General features: G+C 49.0%; 1 protein-coding gene across 1 annotated transcript in view; it reads right to left on the reverse strand.

The window, feature by feature from the left end:
* Nucleotides 1–6,414: 6,414 nt before the first annotated feature.
* Nucleotides 6,415–17,907, reverse strand: part of HSPA9 (heat shock protein family A (Hsp70) member 9) — a 369,556-nt gene continuing 358,063 nt past the window's right edge. Inside the window, exon 17 of the mRNA XM_085617883.1 lies at nt 6,415–7,152. Coding sequence (XP_085474009.1) covers nt 7,063–7,152 — 90 coding nt within the window. The 3' untranslated portion in view covers nt 6,415–7,062. The remainder of the gene's footprint in view (nt 7,153–17,907) is intronic.

The following is a 17,907-nucleotide window of genomic DNA, read 5'->3' on the forward strand; positions in this document are numbered from 1 at the left end:
AGGGCCCGAAGTCACACCGGAGGGGCCAGACGGCCCAAAGAGGCGAGCCATGGCTGACAGAAATTCCTGCAGCTGGGCCGGAGTCGCCGACGGACCCAGGAAGGGCAGGTAGGCCAACGGCAACTGCGTAGGCTCCGCTGGAGCCGCTGGGGAGGTACCACCTGCACCCTCAGCCGCGATGGGCGAGGGAAAGCCGGAGAACGATGGCGCTTCTTCGACTTCTTGTGATGCTTCGGCTTACCTGACCCAGAGTGCGAAGACTTCGATCCAGACGAACGATGCTGGTGGCTCCGTGACCGGTCCCTCGAACTCCCACAGGACTTCAAGCAACTTTCGGAACCGCTCCTGCAAAGTCTTTGGCGCCATGGCTCAGCAGTCTGGGCACAACTTGGGGTCGTGGTCACGCCCCAGGCAGTAGACACACACGGTGCGGGTCAGACCCCGCAGGACTTGAAGCCAGGCATCCCTACGGCACAAGGAGTCGATCGACTCAAAAAATAGAGACAAAAAGGCCTTGAAAAACTAAGTCAAAAAGTGACTGTGGGTACCGCTCTCTCCGGGTCTGCTCTTGCTGGTGCGGAAAAAGAAATAACTGACATCACGGTGGGAGGGCGGCGTCTAAGTAGCTGCCGCAATGTCATCTCGGCAAACAAGATGCCAACGACGGACGCACAGGGGTACTGCTGACGAAAACTTTCCAGGTCCAGTCTGACGCCTGGGGGTAATTCTAAGGTAAGGAATCTATCCCTAACGTGTTTCTTTCAGATCTTCTCTCTGTACTGTTCAGGTGTGAGCCCATATCGGAGGCATAAGCTTCATATTGGGATTGGTCAGATTACCTGCCTCCTTCAAAGGAGTCAAAGTGTCTCACAGTGGCCTTAAAATGCTTCCCCAGGCCCCCCCACCCCATGCTCTTTAGGGACCTTATTCATTTGTAGTGCTGCCTCATGAGATACAAACCGTGCATAAATATCTTCACCCTTCTGGTGATTTTGCAGTAGGTCCTTGGGAATGTAAACATTGCACTGGCTGTACACAGCCACCATTTGAACTGGACTCCACCTGCTTAGCTTTAATGTCTAGTTCCCTCATGCTCAACTCATGAGCCAAAAGAAATTTATTTTCCTCCAAAGCACGAGCGTTCTTGCTCTCCTCTGCCATCTCTTCTTTCTCCATTCCCAATTGCTTCACCTTGAGCTTCATGACCTCTAACTCATGATCTCTAACCCTCTGGTTCTCCTCCAGTTCCTCTGGAGAAAGATTTCTAGAGGAATGATTGCTACCAGTCCTAGAGGTTGCTCTTCCAACAGGCAGATCCTGGGATCTGAAACCATCCTCTGGTTCATCCTCATCCACCTCTTCATCATCTGTCCCCCCAGCCACTCTGGCCGCCCTTAAGGCCTTCTGTAGCTCCTCCTTGCTGGAGCTGCTCTTCATGGGACATTCAAAGTCTATGCAAAATTGTTTGAGCTGATCTACTCCAAGTATGCAACAATTCAATATCAAACTCCAATTCTGCAACCTCACTTGCTGGTTTACTTTTCTGAGACATGGTGCATGGATACTTTAAGAATCAAGCAAAAATAGTACCAAAAATACAAAACAGTACGTGGTGCGTAGTGGTATGCACTAAACTAGTGATGTACACCAATCACTGTGGGTCAAGTACAAATACAGGTTCAAATCCTCACCGCTGACTACCAATGTTAGAAATGGGGGTCTTCAGTTGGCAGAGGTAGGTACCTTTGTCCAAATAGGGATCCTCGTATCTAGTCAGGGTAAGGGGGATACACAACTTTAGAGAACCCCTGCTCACCACCTTGGTAGATTGGAACAAGCAGGCAGGCCTATCCCAAAGGCAATGTGTGAAGTATTTGTACCAACACTCACAGTAACGCAATGAAAACACCACAAATGGACACCACACCAGTTTAGAAAAATAAAATATTTTTATCTAAACTTAAGACCAAAACGAAAAAAATCCAACATACACAGTTAAAAATAAGACTTTCACAAGGTTAAGAACTTGTACCATAGGAAACTATGGATGCGTGATTTTTACACAAAGTACCTGTAGATGCATCAAAATTCACAAGGTCAAACAGCCGCAGAGTTGGAAACAAAGATGCATCACTCCCGAGACCTTGGGGAGGCGATGCAACAGTCCCGCTGCAAGCAGGGGAAGTTTGCGTCGAATCCGGTCTGTATGGGGAGGGGTGCGTTGATTCTTTGTGACGGTTCCGCTCCGCAGGCGATGCGTCGGGAAAACTTTACGCACAGAGAATGCGAGGAAATCCGGGAAGAGTTGGTGATCGATGCGGCGGTGTCAAGCAGCGCTGCGTTGGTTTACTTCAGCCGCGATCCCTTGATGAGTCTGTTCTTACAGCAGCAACAGGCGCTGCGATGAGTTCGCAGCGGCACGGCAATGAATGGAAACCCTCGCTCCGTTGAGATGCGTTGGGAAAACAGCCGCAAGAGCAGCGTTGATTTTAGCAGTTCAAGTTTCTTCTTTCTTCCAGCTCCCAAACAGCAACAAACTCCAGAGGTCCAAAACTGGCACAGGCACCTCTTGGCAGGTCAGAATTCAAAACAGAGTTCAGGGGAGCTGGGGTGAAGTCTTTGTGTCCCTGAGACTTCAGAACAGGAGGCCAGCACACATAGGCCCTTGGAGATCTCCTTCAAGCAGGGGACACAGCACACATAGAAGTCCTTCTCCTTTCCTTGGCAGAAACAGCAACTGCAGGCCAACCCCACACAGCAAAAGGGCAAAACTTCTCAGTCTCTCCAGCTCTTCTCCTTGGCAAAGGGTCCTATTGAATTCCAGGGATGATCTAAAAGTCTGTGGTCTGGGCCCCTCTTTTTATACAGTAAATATCTTTGTTCTCTGAAGGCAGAGTGTGTCTGTGCCCAGCCAGAACCAGTTCTGTCCTCACTGGTGCAGCGTACTTGCAGGAGGTGGAGACAGCATTGTGTAAGGCAGATCAGGCCCATTCAGGTGAAAGGAAATCTCCTCCCCCTACTCTAACTTCAGCCCAGCCCGACTCATCTAGACTCTCTGGAGCCACTGTACCTCCCCCGAGCCTGTCACACTTAAGCCAGCCAGTCAATACACATCCTGGCAGAAGCACACTGGATGGCTAAGCAAGAAAATACCTAATTTCTAAAAGTAGTATTTTCAAACAGAATGTAAAAATCACCCTGATTAAGAGATGCATCTTAACATTGAGTTCAGGCATATCAAACTTTATTTTCCCTTCTTGTTCCCGGGAGTAGTTAGGCTTATGTTATAGGTATACTCCCCATTCTATCCTATGGGAACAGATAGCTTTGCAATAGTGAAATGCTGCCAATTTTGTTTTTGACTATCAGGATATGCCACACACACCAGGGCATGTCCTACCTTTCACATACATAGCACTCTGCCCACAGGGGTACCTTGGGCCTACCTTAAGCTTGACTAACATGTAAGAAAAGGGAAGGTTGGGGCCTTGCAAGTGGGTGCACTTGCCAGGTCGACATGGCTGTTAAACTGCGCACAGGCACCGCAGTGGCAGACCTGAGACATCCTTTCAGGGCTACTCATGCAGGTGGCACAATCAGTGCTGCAGGCCCACTAGTCACATTTGATTTACCAGCCCCGGCACACTTATGCACTTTACTAGGGTCCTACTAGTAAATCAAATGTGCAAATCAGGGAGAACCAATCCTACTAATTTACACAGGGAGCACTTGCACTTTGACACTGATCAGCAGTGGCAAAGTGCCCAAAGCATCTTAGCCAGCAAAAAAGAAATCCAGTAAACATCCAAAAATACAGGCGGTAGAGGAAAAAAGTTCGCAGAAACTACACCAAGGATGCAAGGTCTAACAGGCACTTTGCAAAAAAAGTTACCGTAAAAATGTGGTGTGTCCACATTGCGTTTTGGGAGGTTTCCTGTCTCGGGCACTAGGCATACCCACACAAGTGAGGTACCATTTTTATTGGGAGACCTAGGGGAACAGAGCATTGTAGGTCAACTGTTACCTACTGCCTTTGTATGCATTTCTGCCTTTCAAATGTAAGAATGTTTAAAAAAAAGAAGTCACTTTGAAAAATGTCCAATAATTCACATGCTAGTATGGGTACCCACAATTTCGAGATGTGCAAATAGCTTCTGCTTCTAAACTCTATATTTTGTTCACTTTTCGGAACTACATAGGTTTCCTTGATACCTATTTTTCACTCTTTAATTTACCAAATGAATTGCTATATACCAGATACACAATGAAAACCATTGCCAGACGCAGCTTAGTTATTGGCTCTGGGTTCTTCGGGTTCTTGGTGAACCTACAAGCCCTATATATCCCCAAAACCAGAAGGGTCCAGCAAATGTAATGGTATATTGCTTTGAAAAATCTGTCATACTTCAAAGAAGTTACGGGTGAAAACGTTGGCACAAATGGCTGTTTTTTTCAACTCATTTCCAATTTTTCTTATTTTCAATTGTTAGCTTCTATAAAAAAAAAAAAAAAACGTTGAAGGATCTACATATATGACCCCTTGCTGAATTCAGAATTTTGTCTTCTTTTCAGAAATGTAAAGCTTTCCTGGATCCATTATTGCTTTCATACCCATTTCTACCACTAACTGGAAGGAGGTTGAAAGCACAAAAAATTGCAAAAGAAGGTTGTCTCAGTAAAATGCCAAAACTGTGTAAAAAATGCTGGTTTTCTGACTAAAGTCTGTCTGTCCCTGTTAGCTGGGAAAATGGTGATTTCAGCACCACAAACCCTTTGTTGATACCATTTGCAGGGAAAACACAGACGCTTTCTTTTGCAGCACTTTGTTCACAAAAAACGAAAATGTAGCTGTATTTTGACTACATCTGGGTCCCCTCCAGGGGAATCAACAAACCCTGGATACCTTTAAAATCCCCATGTTGTTGGAATTAAAGGACACAAATTTGGAACGGACACCTTATATGGACAAAATGTTACAGGGCCATATGCGCAAACTACCCAAAATAACCCAAAAAAGGCTTCGCACAGACGTGTGTGTGTGTGTGGAGAGGGGGTGGGGGGGGGGGGGGGGGGGGGGGGGAGACATCGAATAGGCCTAGCAGCGAAGGGGTTAATATGTATTTCTTTGTTAATCCTCAACAACCGGTTCATATCAAACGACTCCCAGAAAGGTCCCTTGAGGTGCACATTCACCATATAAAAGAGGCTGTCACGTGGAGGTGCTCAGTGGTAGAAACTGGCCCCCTTTGAGCTCCTCTGGAAACGGACAGGGTTTGAAGTAACACTTGCTGCTTTGCATTGGGGTTGCCACTACCAGAGAAACTGCATTCTTGGTTACCTGTCCAGAATCAGAGAGACTACAATCTTCGGTTCATCTTCTGTATCAATCAGCCCCTAAATATTTCCACACATTTCACTAAAACACCCTAAAAATGTTGGTATTTATTTCTGGTGGAAGGCTATACCCCAGCAATAAATATCCTTTTCAATTTATTTCATTTTGATGTGTGAAGAACTACCAACATGCTTGGCAGGTTCCCCTGTAGTAGAGGGCAGATGCCCCTTATTTAACTATGTGTACATTTTATTTGTTACGAATGCATCTTGTCCAAGGAACATGTTCCAGTCTTCAACCCTAATTCACATACATTAATGGTGAAAAAGAGGGGGCATCTGTGCTGGTCACAAGCCCAGACATCACTACTGTTTACAGCACACCATATGTTTCCTACCCAATGTCAAGTCTCTTAGAAATTTCCTACCTAGTCGCAGTATTCAATCCAAACCAGATCTGGGTAGTGCAGGGTCTTTTTTGCATCAAAAAGGAAAAACAATTATAAAGGGAAGAAATTGACAGGTGAGCCACGTCAGCTTGACAGCTTTGAATATGGTGTAGTAATACTACTGTTAAAGAGTATGACACCTAATTTTACCGGTTGTAGCCATTTGTTTTCTTTGTTGACTTTAAACTAAAGCAGCGCACCCAAATTCCAACATAAAGAAAAATGAAAGCAAATAAATCATTAAAAAAAAATTCTGCTTGCCTACATATAGCCCAACATTTAACACTCATGAGCTTCCCCCGGGACGAAGAAAATGTCTGAAGCAATGACAAGTCTAATTTTGACTTTAGTTTAATTCCTGGTGGGATGTGTGCTATTCCATATTGGGTTTGACCTTGCTGTGGGCTGCATAATTCCCTTAGATACTGACATTTTAGGTAGGGCACATAGTCTTTATTCTTACCATTAGTTGAAACAAAAGGGTAATTAATTCCGACTAGCAATATCCAGTTCACTTCAAGCAAATTAGACATGTATAGGTATGATTTCGGTTTTAGAGTTTATGATTACTCCACAAATGCAGCTGGAAAGAATTGCAATTTAAGGAAAAACATGCCTTTATAAAACAGGATGGATCAAATAATTTATTAGTCACGTTATTTCAGTCCAGAAAATATATGTTGGGCAAAAAAAATAACACTAGAACATCGTTGCAAAAATTGTCACTCCTTAACTAACCTGCCCCCAGAAATGCTTTTGCATATAAAAGAATGACAATTTAGATACACAAAATGCTCATACTTTTTTCTTGATCCTAACTCCATAAATGGATGAATCAATAACCTAAAACGACCATGTATACATGCTGTGCACTGTGTTCTTATAATCAATTCACATTTGATTGTGACTAATATTTTTTTTACATTTCGAACTTTGTACACACATTTCCCAAGGCCAACTCTCCCAAAAATATACAAAATTATTAGTTATCAGAATCTAAGATTCTGGTGGAAAACCCTAAGCAACTGGATGTTTAAGAAATACAGCATCAGATAAATTTCACACTTGGCATGAATTAGCAACTTTCAAATGAAAAATTATTTAAAACAGAAGTGACACGAATACATAAAAATGTATATTTATATATTTATATATGTAATACTGCAAAAACACAGTAAGACTGAATTTTGCGCATTTCTGCTCGGGATGGCTCTTCTCTGCACATTTTGGTCCCAAGCAATAGATTTTTCAAAATGCCTGCTCGAGGTTAAAGGCATGTCTACTGTTTCCCTTCTTTCTTATCTTCAGTCTGTTCTGCATTCGTGGAACCCTGGTCTCCGCTTCCAGAACTCTCCCTCTCAGATGCCATCTGCCAAATGCAAATTAAATACATGAATAATAAGAATACAACTAGTGAAATGAAGTGACAAGTGGACATCATATTTTTGGAATGCTGAAACCACAGTCTGCCACAGGGGAACCCCCACTTCGAAACAAACACTTGTTCCATCACGATGGGGGCTCGGACACCTTGATTGAACATGCACAACAAATGTTATATGAAAGGAGGGGTTAATAGAAGGCTGGTGTAGCACCCAAACTCTGGACCTGCCCAATACCACAGTAGAACAAGTTATTCACCTTTGGAAATCTTCTTAATGGAGGATGCTCTATTTAACCGCAGATTTCTTGCTTTGGAACCCTCCATTATGTCACCCTCCTGTGGGAGGTGGCATAGACCTAGCTCTGATTGGAGGGGTCTCCACATTTGCAAGATGGTGGGAACTGAAAGATGTGCTTCACCTCCTCCACCTTCGGGATGGAGTTGGCAGAGGTGGGCACACATCCTATTCTTCTCAAGTTTTACCTCCCAAAATGGGTCTGTAAACTGGGAGCTGTCATGTCTATTACCAGCAGAGGCTAGGGGTTACTTTAAAAAGGCGGCAGGCCTTTGAAGTTCCCCTCTTCGAGCACTGGACATCCTGGGGTAGGAGGTCTGACACCTCGGCCCAGGATGTGCATCCTTTCTGGTCCCAGAGAACAGGGGCGCTCTACCCAAGGGTCCAGAAACATGTCTGGTAGTGGCTGCCTACCTACAGCCGGTCAGAGACCACACCAGGGTTGGCAGGTTTTCAGAGGGCACCTCATAGGTGCCCTCTGGGTACATGTTACAATAAATCCCACACTGGCATCAGTGTGGATTTATTGAGTAGTAGCAGTTTGGTACCAAACACTACTGTGTTCAGTGAAGTCATCATAGTGCTGTGGAACTAGAGTTGTCGAGTTTCCAGCCCATGTACTCTCTATGGCTTCACTGGCACTTACAATATTAGGAAATTAACCCCAATATTGTAGTGACATATTTGCTCACGCAGATATGCCCATACCTGTAGTATAGTAAACCCGGTCTTAGAGCTGTGAGGACTGCTAGAGGGGTGACTTACAAATGCCTTCAGGCAGTGTTAGCTGTCATGGCAACCAGGCAGGGTTTCATGTAGACTGTCGTTTTCTCCCTCACCTGTTGACAAGAAGGTGAACATACTATTCCTGGCACCTCCATCCTCATGGGGTGGCTGTATCACCTGTATTTTGCCCCAAAATAAGCAGGAAACTTCCAGTCTTCACAATCCCAGCATGGGTAAGCTGGCTGGAGGGAGTGGTAACCCTGACTGAAGAACCATTCACAACTACTATATTAGCCTTAGTGGTTATGGAGAGCTCACTATTTGTAGTAGCACTCAGGAATTAACCTCAAAGAATCGCTTCCTGGCTAGCCCAGCAACTCTTTTGGATACCCCTGGTTCCATGGATACTTAACCCTTAGAAGAACTTGACTAACAAACATGTTACTTATCGTCAGTAACGCTCTTTCTTATGGACACTTTACCCAACTTCAGATTACTCACCTAGTGAATATTCAGACTGGATCCTGAAAGTCAAAAGCAGTACTCCGATCCCTATACTTAAAAATATGGGCATCACCTTTGGTGCGCTGCGATCTGCTAAAGCTGCTATGGAAAATTTTAGGGCTCCAACCGGATTCTGCTAAAAAGAAGGTAATGCAAGCTCTGTTGGTGTCTCTGCTACACTACTGCAACACTCTCTCTCTGGGGGTCTCCAAATGCAGGTTGGGGATGCTTCAAAGAGTAAAACATGCTGCGGCCCTGCTACTACTAAAAAACCCCAAAACAGTCCGCCCTAAGCCCGGGTCTTGCTGAATTTCCTTGGCTCCCCATTAAGCACAGAGCCTCTTTTAAAACACTCTGCTTTGGTAATAGGATACTGAACCAGAGGTGTCCAAGATATCTGCATCCTCTGATTCAATCCTATACTCCCTCCAGACACCTCAGGTCTTGTGGGGCAGTTCTGACTGTGATCCCTAGAGTGAACAGATCACACTTGGAGGGCAGTTCTTTTGGATCCCTGGCAGCCAAACTCTGGAATTCGATGCCATAGGACCTGAGACTAGAATCATCAGAAGTGAAGTCCCAGAAAAATATCAAGACCTGGCTATTTAGGCAAAGAATGTAGGACTGACTGGCCCCTCAGATTAACTCTACTTAACCAACATTCAATCTTGGTGCCGAATCTCCAGCGCAGAGACACTCCTTGGAGTAACCAGGTTCTTTACAAACCCCCTAAGATAACAGTACTCTTGGGGCCGGTAGGTGGTGTCGTGAAGCTCCATACTGATGCGATTCTGCTCCGGAAGTGACGAGTGGTAAAGCTTTTAAGCACTACCCAGGCACACTGACGTCTATGGCTTCCTAAGGCTTGCCAGCGCCGTCCGACACAGAGCCCATCAGCAAATTGGCTTCACAAGACCTTTTTAGATGGCAATAGAGTACATTCCAAAAAGCATGAAGGTGCGAGGGTCGGTGAGGAATCTAAGGTTAGAGAGTATACACCAGAAAGAGTATTACCAAAGGCAAGTAACTTGTTCTTTTGATGGATATGTCTTACTGCACATTCTTCAACGCTGTGATTTGGTAAAGCAGTAACCACTAGTGGTGGGTCTGTAGAATTGTTCAAACCAAAAAACATCCTGGAAGACCGAATAGGCAAAATGCCCATCCTGACAGTCCTGGCTTTCAAGGCAGTAGTTCTCTTTGAATTTGTCTACTGATGCCTCCATAGCCTGACAGATATCCAGGACTGGCACTCTGCATGCTAGTGCAGTAGTAGCATCCTTGGCTCGAATGGAATGAACCCTCAATCCTTCAGGCAGCTTCTCCTTAGCTAGTGCATATCAGACTTATGCGGAGGAATATGAGTCCTAGAGATTATTTTTTCAGCACTACCTTGCCCTTCTTTGCTGCCAAGAAGCCCGCTGTAGGAAAGTACCCCTTTTTGTCATGATCATTCCCACTTTTTTCCTTTGACACAGACGTTCTTTGACTGATGAGCACTGGGTCCCTGCTAACCAGGCCCCATGGCAGTGCTCTTACTTTGAAACCGGGTACAATGGTCTAATTGTAACAACTGGCACACACTTTGGCACCATTTTAAGCACCTAGTAAGTTGTACCCCTGGTACCTAGGGCATGGGAATTAAAGAAGGCCCCTAAGGGCTGCAGCATGTATTATGCCACCCTAAGCGACCTCCATAGAATTTGCATGCAGTTTCCTATTGCAGGCTGTGTGTGATGGTGCAAACCATGAGTGAAACCATGAGTGAAAACACAACATGGTACAGAGTCTTGCAAAAGTCACTGCATGGAATATATGTAAGTCACCCCTACAGCAGGCCTTGTAGCCCTCAGGCAGGGTGGATGCATTATATTACATGTGAGGGCACATCTGCATGAACAGATACGCCCCTGTGCTGTCTAGTCCAATTACTAGATGGTACAATCAGGGAAGCCAATTTAAGTATATGTACTGTACACTTTACAAGTTCCCCAGCTACATGATGGCTTTACTGAAACCTATTGTGTTTCGTATCAAACACCTAGTCTTAATAAATCCGTACTGTTGCCAGTACACGATTTATTAAGACATGCACCTAGAGGGCACCCTGGAGGTGCCCCCTGAAAAACCTACCACTATCTAGTATGCTGGCTGACTGGTCTCATCCAGCCTGCCATCACAGACATGTTTCTGACCCCCTGCAGGTTAGAGCCCACGCTCTCTGAAGCCAGAAACAATGCCTGCTCAAGAGGAAGGTGTTCACACTTCCTCCAGCAGGACATCTAGTTATTTAGTACATCGAGGGCAGGGGTTCCAAAGCACCTAACGCCTTTAATATTTAACCCTGGCTTCCCCCAGACGGGAGGATGCACCCCCTGCCCTGAGGCCCATTTGGCACCAGGACCGGCAGGAAATTAGCTATGCAGCAGGCGTGTTGCACCACCAGGCTAGTTACACTCCTAAGGTAGGTTGCCTCATGTGCTCCACTAAAGAAGGATTCACCCATCTTTTTGGTGTAATTAGGTACTCTGGGACAGGGTTATGCCAACTACCCACAGGAAGTGGTCGTATAGGGGCCGTAGCCCATTAGTTCCTACCCGTAACACACTTAAATTCAGTATGTGGTGTCCCCCTGACACAGGGAACTCTGATTCACCTGACTAAAGGACAACAAAGAGCCTAATAACGCAACAACTGTGGACTAGCTGTGGACTTAGCGCAAAAACCCTGCCTGCCTGCTCCTGTCCCGACAATTTCAATGACCCGATGTCCTGCAGCTGTGCATCCTCCAAAAGCCCCAGAGGGCTGCCAGCAGTTCGCCAAATAGGCAGCATCTCCCTCGAAGTGGAGTCACTTCGCTGCAGGCACTGACCAAGGTACATTGATCCGCTGAGTAAGCAGCATCCCAGGATGAAGTCTCTATGCTCCAGAAAGATGGACCTATTTGCTCACCAAGTTGGGAGACACCAGGACCCCCAGAAGCCACCCTGCACCAATACCAGGGGTACCAAAGCCCTTGCAGCAGCCGAGGCTAGTGTCCAGCCAGGACAACCACACTGCCAAGACCAAACTGCCGAATTGGCATGTCGGCACCAGAGGTCACGGTCTAGAGTGGCCCTGATGTCCTGTTTTGTCCCCATCTCCAGGTGAACCCAAAAGTTGAGATCCTCCAATGCAAGCAACTCTGACAAAACAACTCTGCACCACGGGCGTAACAAACACCGCCGCGGTGCGGGGGGCCCCCAGTCTTAAGTAAGTGAAGGGGCCCCCCTCAGCTCTGCGGTAGAGAGCGGTGAGGTTTGCTCTAAAGCAGCTGCAGTGCGCAGCCTGCCCTGAGCTTCTCACGCTGACCCAGGACTGAAGAGAAACAAAGTAACAAGTGACATTGTTTCTCTTCAGTCAGATTGGGGGTGAGTGCTTGCAATGTTCAACACACTGTCCATCATCCCCTTTGGTTTTGCTTTGTTCGCCCTAAGTTGGCAGGGTATGCCCAGACGTGGGTCCCTTGCTCACTTTGCCACTGGATTCAAGCTAGCCTGGCCGATGACGGCTGATTAGCCAGAAACCTGTCCCAGGAGGCTTGTTTCCGGTCCAGGGAAGACATGGCTTGCAGTTCGGGCTTGACTGTTCCCATGAGGCACAGGGTCAGACTGATTTCAATCAATCAATCAGCAAAATTTGTATAGCGCGCTACTCACCCGTAAGGGTCTACTGCTCGAGCAACCAGGTCTTGAGTTGTTTCCTGAAGGAGAGATGGTCCAGGGTCAGCCGTAGGTGAGTGGGGAGGGAGTTTCATGTCTTGGCTGCCAGGTAGGAGAAGGATCTTCCTCCGATGGTGGATTTCCGGAATCGTGGGGCGAGGGCGAGGCTGGCGGATCGGAGCTGGCGGGTGGGTGTGTAGAATGTGAGGCGGCTGTTGAGGTACTTCGGGCCCGTGTCGTGGAGAGCCTTGTGTGCGTGGGTGAGGAGTCTGAACGTGATCCTCTTGTCGACGGGGAGCCAGTGCAGGTCCTTCAGGTGGGCCGAGATGTGGCTGCGGCGAGGGATGTCCAGGATGAGTCGTGCTGAGGCGTTCTGAATGCGCTGGAGTCTCTTCCGGAGTTTGGCTGTGGTTCCAGCGTAGAGGGTGTTCCCGTGGTCCAGACGGCTGGTGACGAGGGCTTGGGCCTGGTTTCGGTGGGGATCCACCGGAAGATCTTTTGGAGCATGCGCAGGGTGTTGAAGCAGGATGACGAGACGGCGTTCACTTGCTTGGTCATCGGGGGGGGGGGGGGGGGGGGGGGGGTGGGGGGAGAGGGGTGGGGGAGAGTCCAGGATGAAGCCCAGGTTGCGTGCGTGGTCCGTTGGTTTGGGGGCGGTGCCCAGGGCAGGGGGCCACCAGGAGTCGTCCCAGGCGGAGGGAGATGGTCCGAGGATGAGGACTTCCGTCTTGTCTGAGTTCAGTTTCAGACGGCTGATCTTCATCCATTCTGCGACGTCTTTCATTCCTTCCTGGAGGTTGGCTTTGGCGGTGGTGGGGTCGTTGGTGAGGGAGAGGATCAGCTGGGTGTCGGCGGCGTAGGAGATGTTGAGGTTGTGTTGGCGTGCGATGGCTGCGAGGGGGCTCATGTAGACGTTGAAGAGGGTGGGGCTGAGTGAGGATCCTTGCGGAACGCGGCAGATGACTTCGGTGGCCGCGGATCGGAACGGGGGGAGGCGGCCTCTCTGGGTTCTTCCGTCGAGGAATGAGATGATCCACTCCAGTGCCGCTCCTTGGATTCCGGTGTTGCTGAGGCGCTGTATCAGGGTGCGGTGGCATACGGTGTCGAAGGCTGCTGAGAGGTCCAGGAGGATGAGGGCAGCAGTTTCCCCGTTGTCGAGCAGGGACCTGATGTCATCGGTGGCTGCGATGAGGGCGGTCTCGGTGCTGTGGTGTGCTCGGAAACCGGACTGTGAGGGGTCGAGGGATCCGTTGGTCTCGAGGAAGGCGGAGAGTTGTCTGTTGACGGTCTTCTCGATGACTTTGGCAGGAAAAGGGAGGAGTGAGATCGGGCGGAAGTTCTTGAGGTCCATGGGGTCCGCGGTGGGTTTCTTCAGGAGGGCGCTCAGCTCGGCTTGTTTCCAGCTCTCCGGGAAGGTGGCGGATGCGAAGGAACTGTTGATGATGTCCCGGAGTTGGGGTGCGATGATGGAGTCGGCTTTGTTGAAGATGTGGTGTGGGCAGGGGTCGGTTGGGGAGCCGGAGTGGATGGTGTTCATCGTCGAGTGGTGTCTTCGGTGCTGACCGAGGTCCAGGTGCAGGGGGTGGTGGTGGTGGGGGGCGCTGGTTCGGTGGTTGGGTGTGTGGTCAGTGCGCCGAAGCTGTTGTGTATGTCGGTGATCTTGCGGTGGAAGAATGCATCGAGAGTGTCGCAGAGGTCTTGCGAGGGTGTGATGTCGTTGTTGCAGGCGCTGGGGTTGGAGAGCTCTTTAACGATGCTGAAGAGTTCCTTGCAGTTGTGGGTGTTGTTGTCCAGTCGTTCTTTGAATGCTGTCTTCTTGGTGGTGCGGATCAGCTGGTGGTGTTTGCAGGTGGCGTTCTTGAGGGCTGTCATGTGTTCTGCTGTCTGGTCGTGGCGCCAGGCTTTCTCGAGGGTGCGGCAGGTTTTCTTGAGAGTTTGAGGTCGTTGGTAAACCACAAGGCTTTCCTGCTGCCGGGTCTGCTGGGAGGATTCTTCAGTGGTGCGAGCTCGTCGGCGCAGTTGGTGAGCCACTGTGTGAGGTTGCGGGCTGCTTCGTCGGGGTCCGTCGTGTTGGTGGGTGGGTTCTGGCTGAGGGTGGTGGTGAGCTGGTCGGCGGAGATCTTGCTCCAGCTTCTGTGGGGAACCTGTTGTGGGTGGTGGTGGGTCGTGGTTCTCCTGAAGTTGAAGTGGACGCAGCTGTGATCTGTTCAGTGTAGTCCGGTGGAGTGGCTGAAGGAGATGTGCTTGCTGGAGGAGAAGACGGGGTCAAGCGTGTGGCCGGCGTGGTGAGTGGGGGTGTTCACCAGTTGCTTGAGTCCAAGGTTGGTGAGGTTGTCCAGCAGGGCAGCGGTGTTGCAGTCCTTTTTGTTCTCCAGGTGGGAGTTGAGGTCTCCTAGGAGGATGTAGTCTGGGGAGGTTAGGGCGTGCGGACTGACGAAGTCTGCGATGGCTTCGCTGAATTGTGTGCGTGGTCCCGGGGGTCTGTAGATGAGGGTGCTTCCGAGGGTGGTCTTGGGGTCGGTGTGTATCTGGAAGTGAAGGTGCTCGGTGGCGGTGAGGGTGTCGTCGGAGTTGGTCGTGATGCGGATGGTGTTCCTGTGGACGATGGCGATGCCTCCTCCGGTTTGGTTGACACGGTCCCTCCGGGTGATCTTGTAGCCATCCGGGATGGCTATGGCGATGTCAGGAGCTGAGGAGGCGTTCATCCAGGTTTCTGTGAGGAAGGCGACCTCTGGTGATGTTGTACAGGATGCACTGGAGGTTGTTGTTGCTGGTGCTCGGCTTGGTGGGTGCGGTGCAGGTTCGGAGGCAGGTGAATTGGCAGGCTTGGCAGGTGAAGGGTCCGTGGGTGCGTTTCGGGGTGGCTCAGTAGCAGGCGGTCTTTTGGCCGGCGTTGTGTGGAGGCTGGCGGCGTCGTAAGATCGTCGGGTGCGCTGGCATCGTTGAGGACCAGGGGTCCTGGCGCTGGGCGCGGTCCAGGCGCGGACGGGCGTAGACTGGCTGCGCCTTCGGCGCACAATCGGCTCGCCCACTGCGCGTGAACGCTGCGCGTACGCGTGTGCTCCATATGAGGCCAAGTGGGAGGGAGGAGCAGCTGTTAGGCGGGAGCGGGGCGGCCAATGGGGTTACAGAAAAGAAAAGGGGGCGGGGCCGCGAGGGAGCAGCGGCGGGGAGCGGGGGCACACCAGGGGTACAATAATAACGAAGCACAAATCTACTTAACAGAAAGAAAGAATGAAATGTAGTCACGAAAATCACACAAATGAGGGCAACAGTGGGGAAAGAAAACGAGCAGCAGCGAGGGGGCACCGAGGTCAGGGACGAACCTGTGGCGCCGGGGCAGAGACGCGCCTACAGCTGGCGAGCTGTGCGGCGTGGGGGGTGTCCTGTGGACAGGTCACACTCGACTGCGCCGCGCGGGCTCAGTATGAGGCCAGGTGGGAGGGAGGAGCAGCTGGGAGGCGGGAGCGGGGCGGCCAATGGGGTTACAGAAAAGAAAAGGGGCGGGGCCACGAGGGAGCAGCGGCGGGAAGCAGGGGGGAGGGGGCACACCATGGGTACAATAATAACGAAGCACAAATCTACTTAACAGAAAGAAAGAATAAAATGCAGTCACGAAAATCACACAAATGAGGGCAACAGTGGGGGAAAAACGAGCAGCAGCGAGGGGGCACCGAGGTCAGGGACGAACCTGTGGCGCTGGGGTAGAGACGCGCCTACAGCTGGCGAGCCGTGCGGCGTGGGGGGGTGTCCTGTGGCCATGTCTGAACTGGGGTGGCGGAGTGAGCTAAAGAATGATGATGGATTAAACCCAGATCAGTTGACTGGGTGCGAGTGCTTGCAATGTTCAACACTCGGTCCATCCCCTTTGGTTTTGCCTTCTTCAGTCAGAGCCAGGCCGGAGAAAGGATGGGGGCCCTCAGCAGGACTCGGGCCTGGCAGGGCAAGCTGGAGAGCTGTTTCTCGCTGCCAAAAGTCCTTCTACATTGAACTAGCAGGAATTCAAAATATCCTCCCTTTCAGTCATATATTTAATCCGACCCAGAGAGCCAAATGTGATCCTTTTTAGAAGAGTTACCTTCACCATTGTATTCTAGAGTAGAGCAGCAACATTGTCGTGGTGTCACCAGGGCTTCAAGTGGAAGCTTTTTAAATATCATATACAAGCTATAGTTGGTGCTTATTTATCTTATGCAACGAACAACCATTGACAAAGCCAATAGTCCCGACTTCTTGTAGGTATGATGTAACTTGTTGTATCATATATCTAGATGCAATGACAAACAGCAAAAATACAAGTCGGGCAGCACACTTAAGCACAGATTTTTAGCTCACATGTCTTTAAGCCACGCCCTTAATTATATTGGCCATGCCCCTTTGAGAGACCCCCCAGTTTTTTCATCCCATTTAAAGCCCTTATTGTACTTCATCTATCATTCACCCGTCAATGCCAGTGTGTTAGCTTTGCCAATGCTTGTTTACCCCGGACAGAATTCATGGAGGCAGGAACGTTAATAGAGAGGCTAAGAGGGGGATAAGGGTTCAACTCTGATGTAATGGAGGCCAAACGGCGTGCAATGTCACTTCCTCACACCGTGCATTTTGTTGTATTAAAGATGGGAGACATCTCTTCAGGCAAGACTGGTGTGGCATAGCCTTACCGGATGTGATGTCACTTGTCGTTGCCTTTCAGGATAAGGGCATTTTAGCAATGCTTGTGATTTTCATGGGAAACAAATGTGTGTTTTGTTTGTGTTTATACGAGTGACGGGGGCTTGACATGGGGGTCATGCCCCGTTATACCCTGGATGACTTCACTGGAGAGTTGGGGACACCGATATTAAAGTTTAAGGCCCATGTTACACTTGGACCGGTAATCCAGGCTCGGGTGTAAAGTAAACGTGTTTGCACAAACAGGATTATTATTTGTTTACAAATTCTGCACACACCTCTGGGGACAAATTTCTTAAGGTGAAACGCCGTGAAATGTGTGCACGAAAAAATTGTAAGATGCCAGATCTGCAGGCTTCGAACGGGAGAAATCGCTCGTTACCGTCTTGCTCCAAGGTTCAACAGGCAGAACTATGGATGGGGAAGTCGTGTCACACCGGGGAAAACTTGAACACAACGATTTTACCGCACAGTATTATATTGAATTAAGAGGATGAACATCCCCTAAAGCGTGCACCATTAATATTGCCAGGCTATTGGTCGGGGTTTGTGTACAATGATTAATGCTGCCGCCTTGCACGGGTGGTCAGTGTTCTGTCTCCGTCCGCATCTGTTTCACAGCTGCAATTTGGCAGGGCAGAGTGACTGAAAGCTTTAGAACGGATCATTTACTTTCTGCCTAATTTGAAGGGAAACCTCTTTTTAAGCCATTTCTTTAGTAACTTCTGAAAAAACTGAATGTGTAGCGGAATGAATATAAGATATGACAAGTTAGTATCCAACAGAGTGCCTCTTTTTTAACAAAGGCGCTTAATAGATGGAACACTACCGTTCTAATCAGCT

Source organism: Triturus cristatus, chromosome 7, assembly GCF_964204655.1.
Source record: "Triturus cristatus chromosome 7, aTriCri1.1, whole genome shotgun sequence".
In the NCBI taxonomy this organism is placed as follows: Eukaryota; Metazoa; Chordata; class Amphibia; order Caudata; family Salamandridae; genus Triturus; species Triturus cristatus.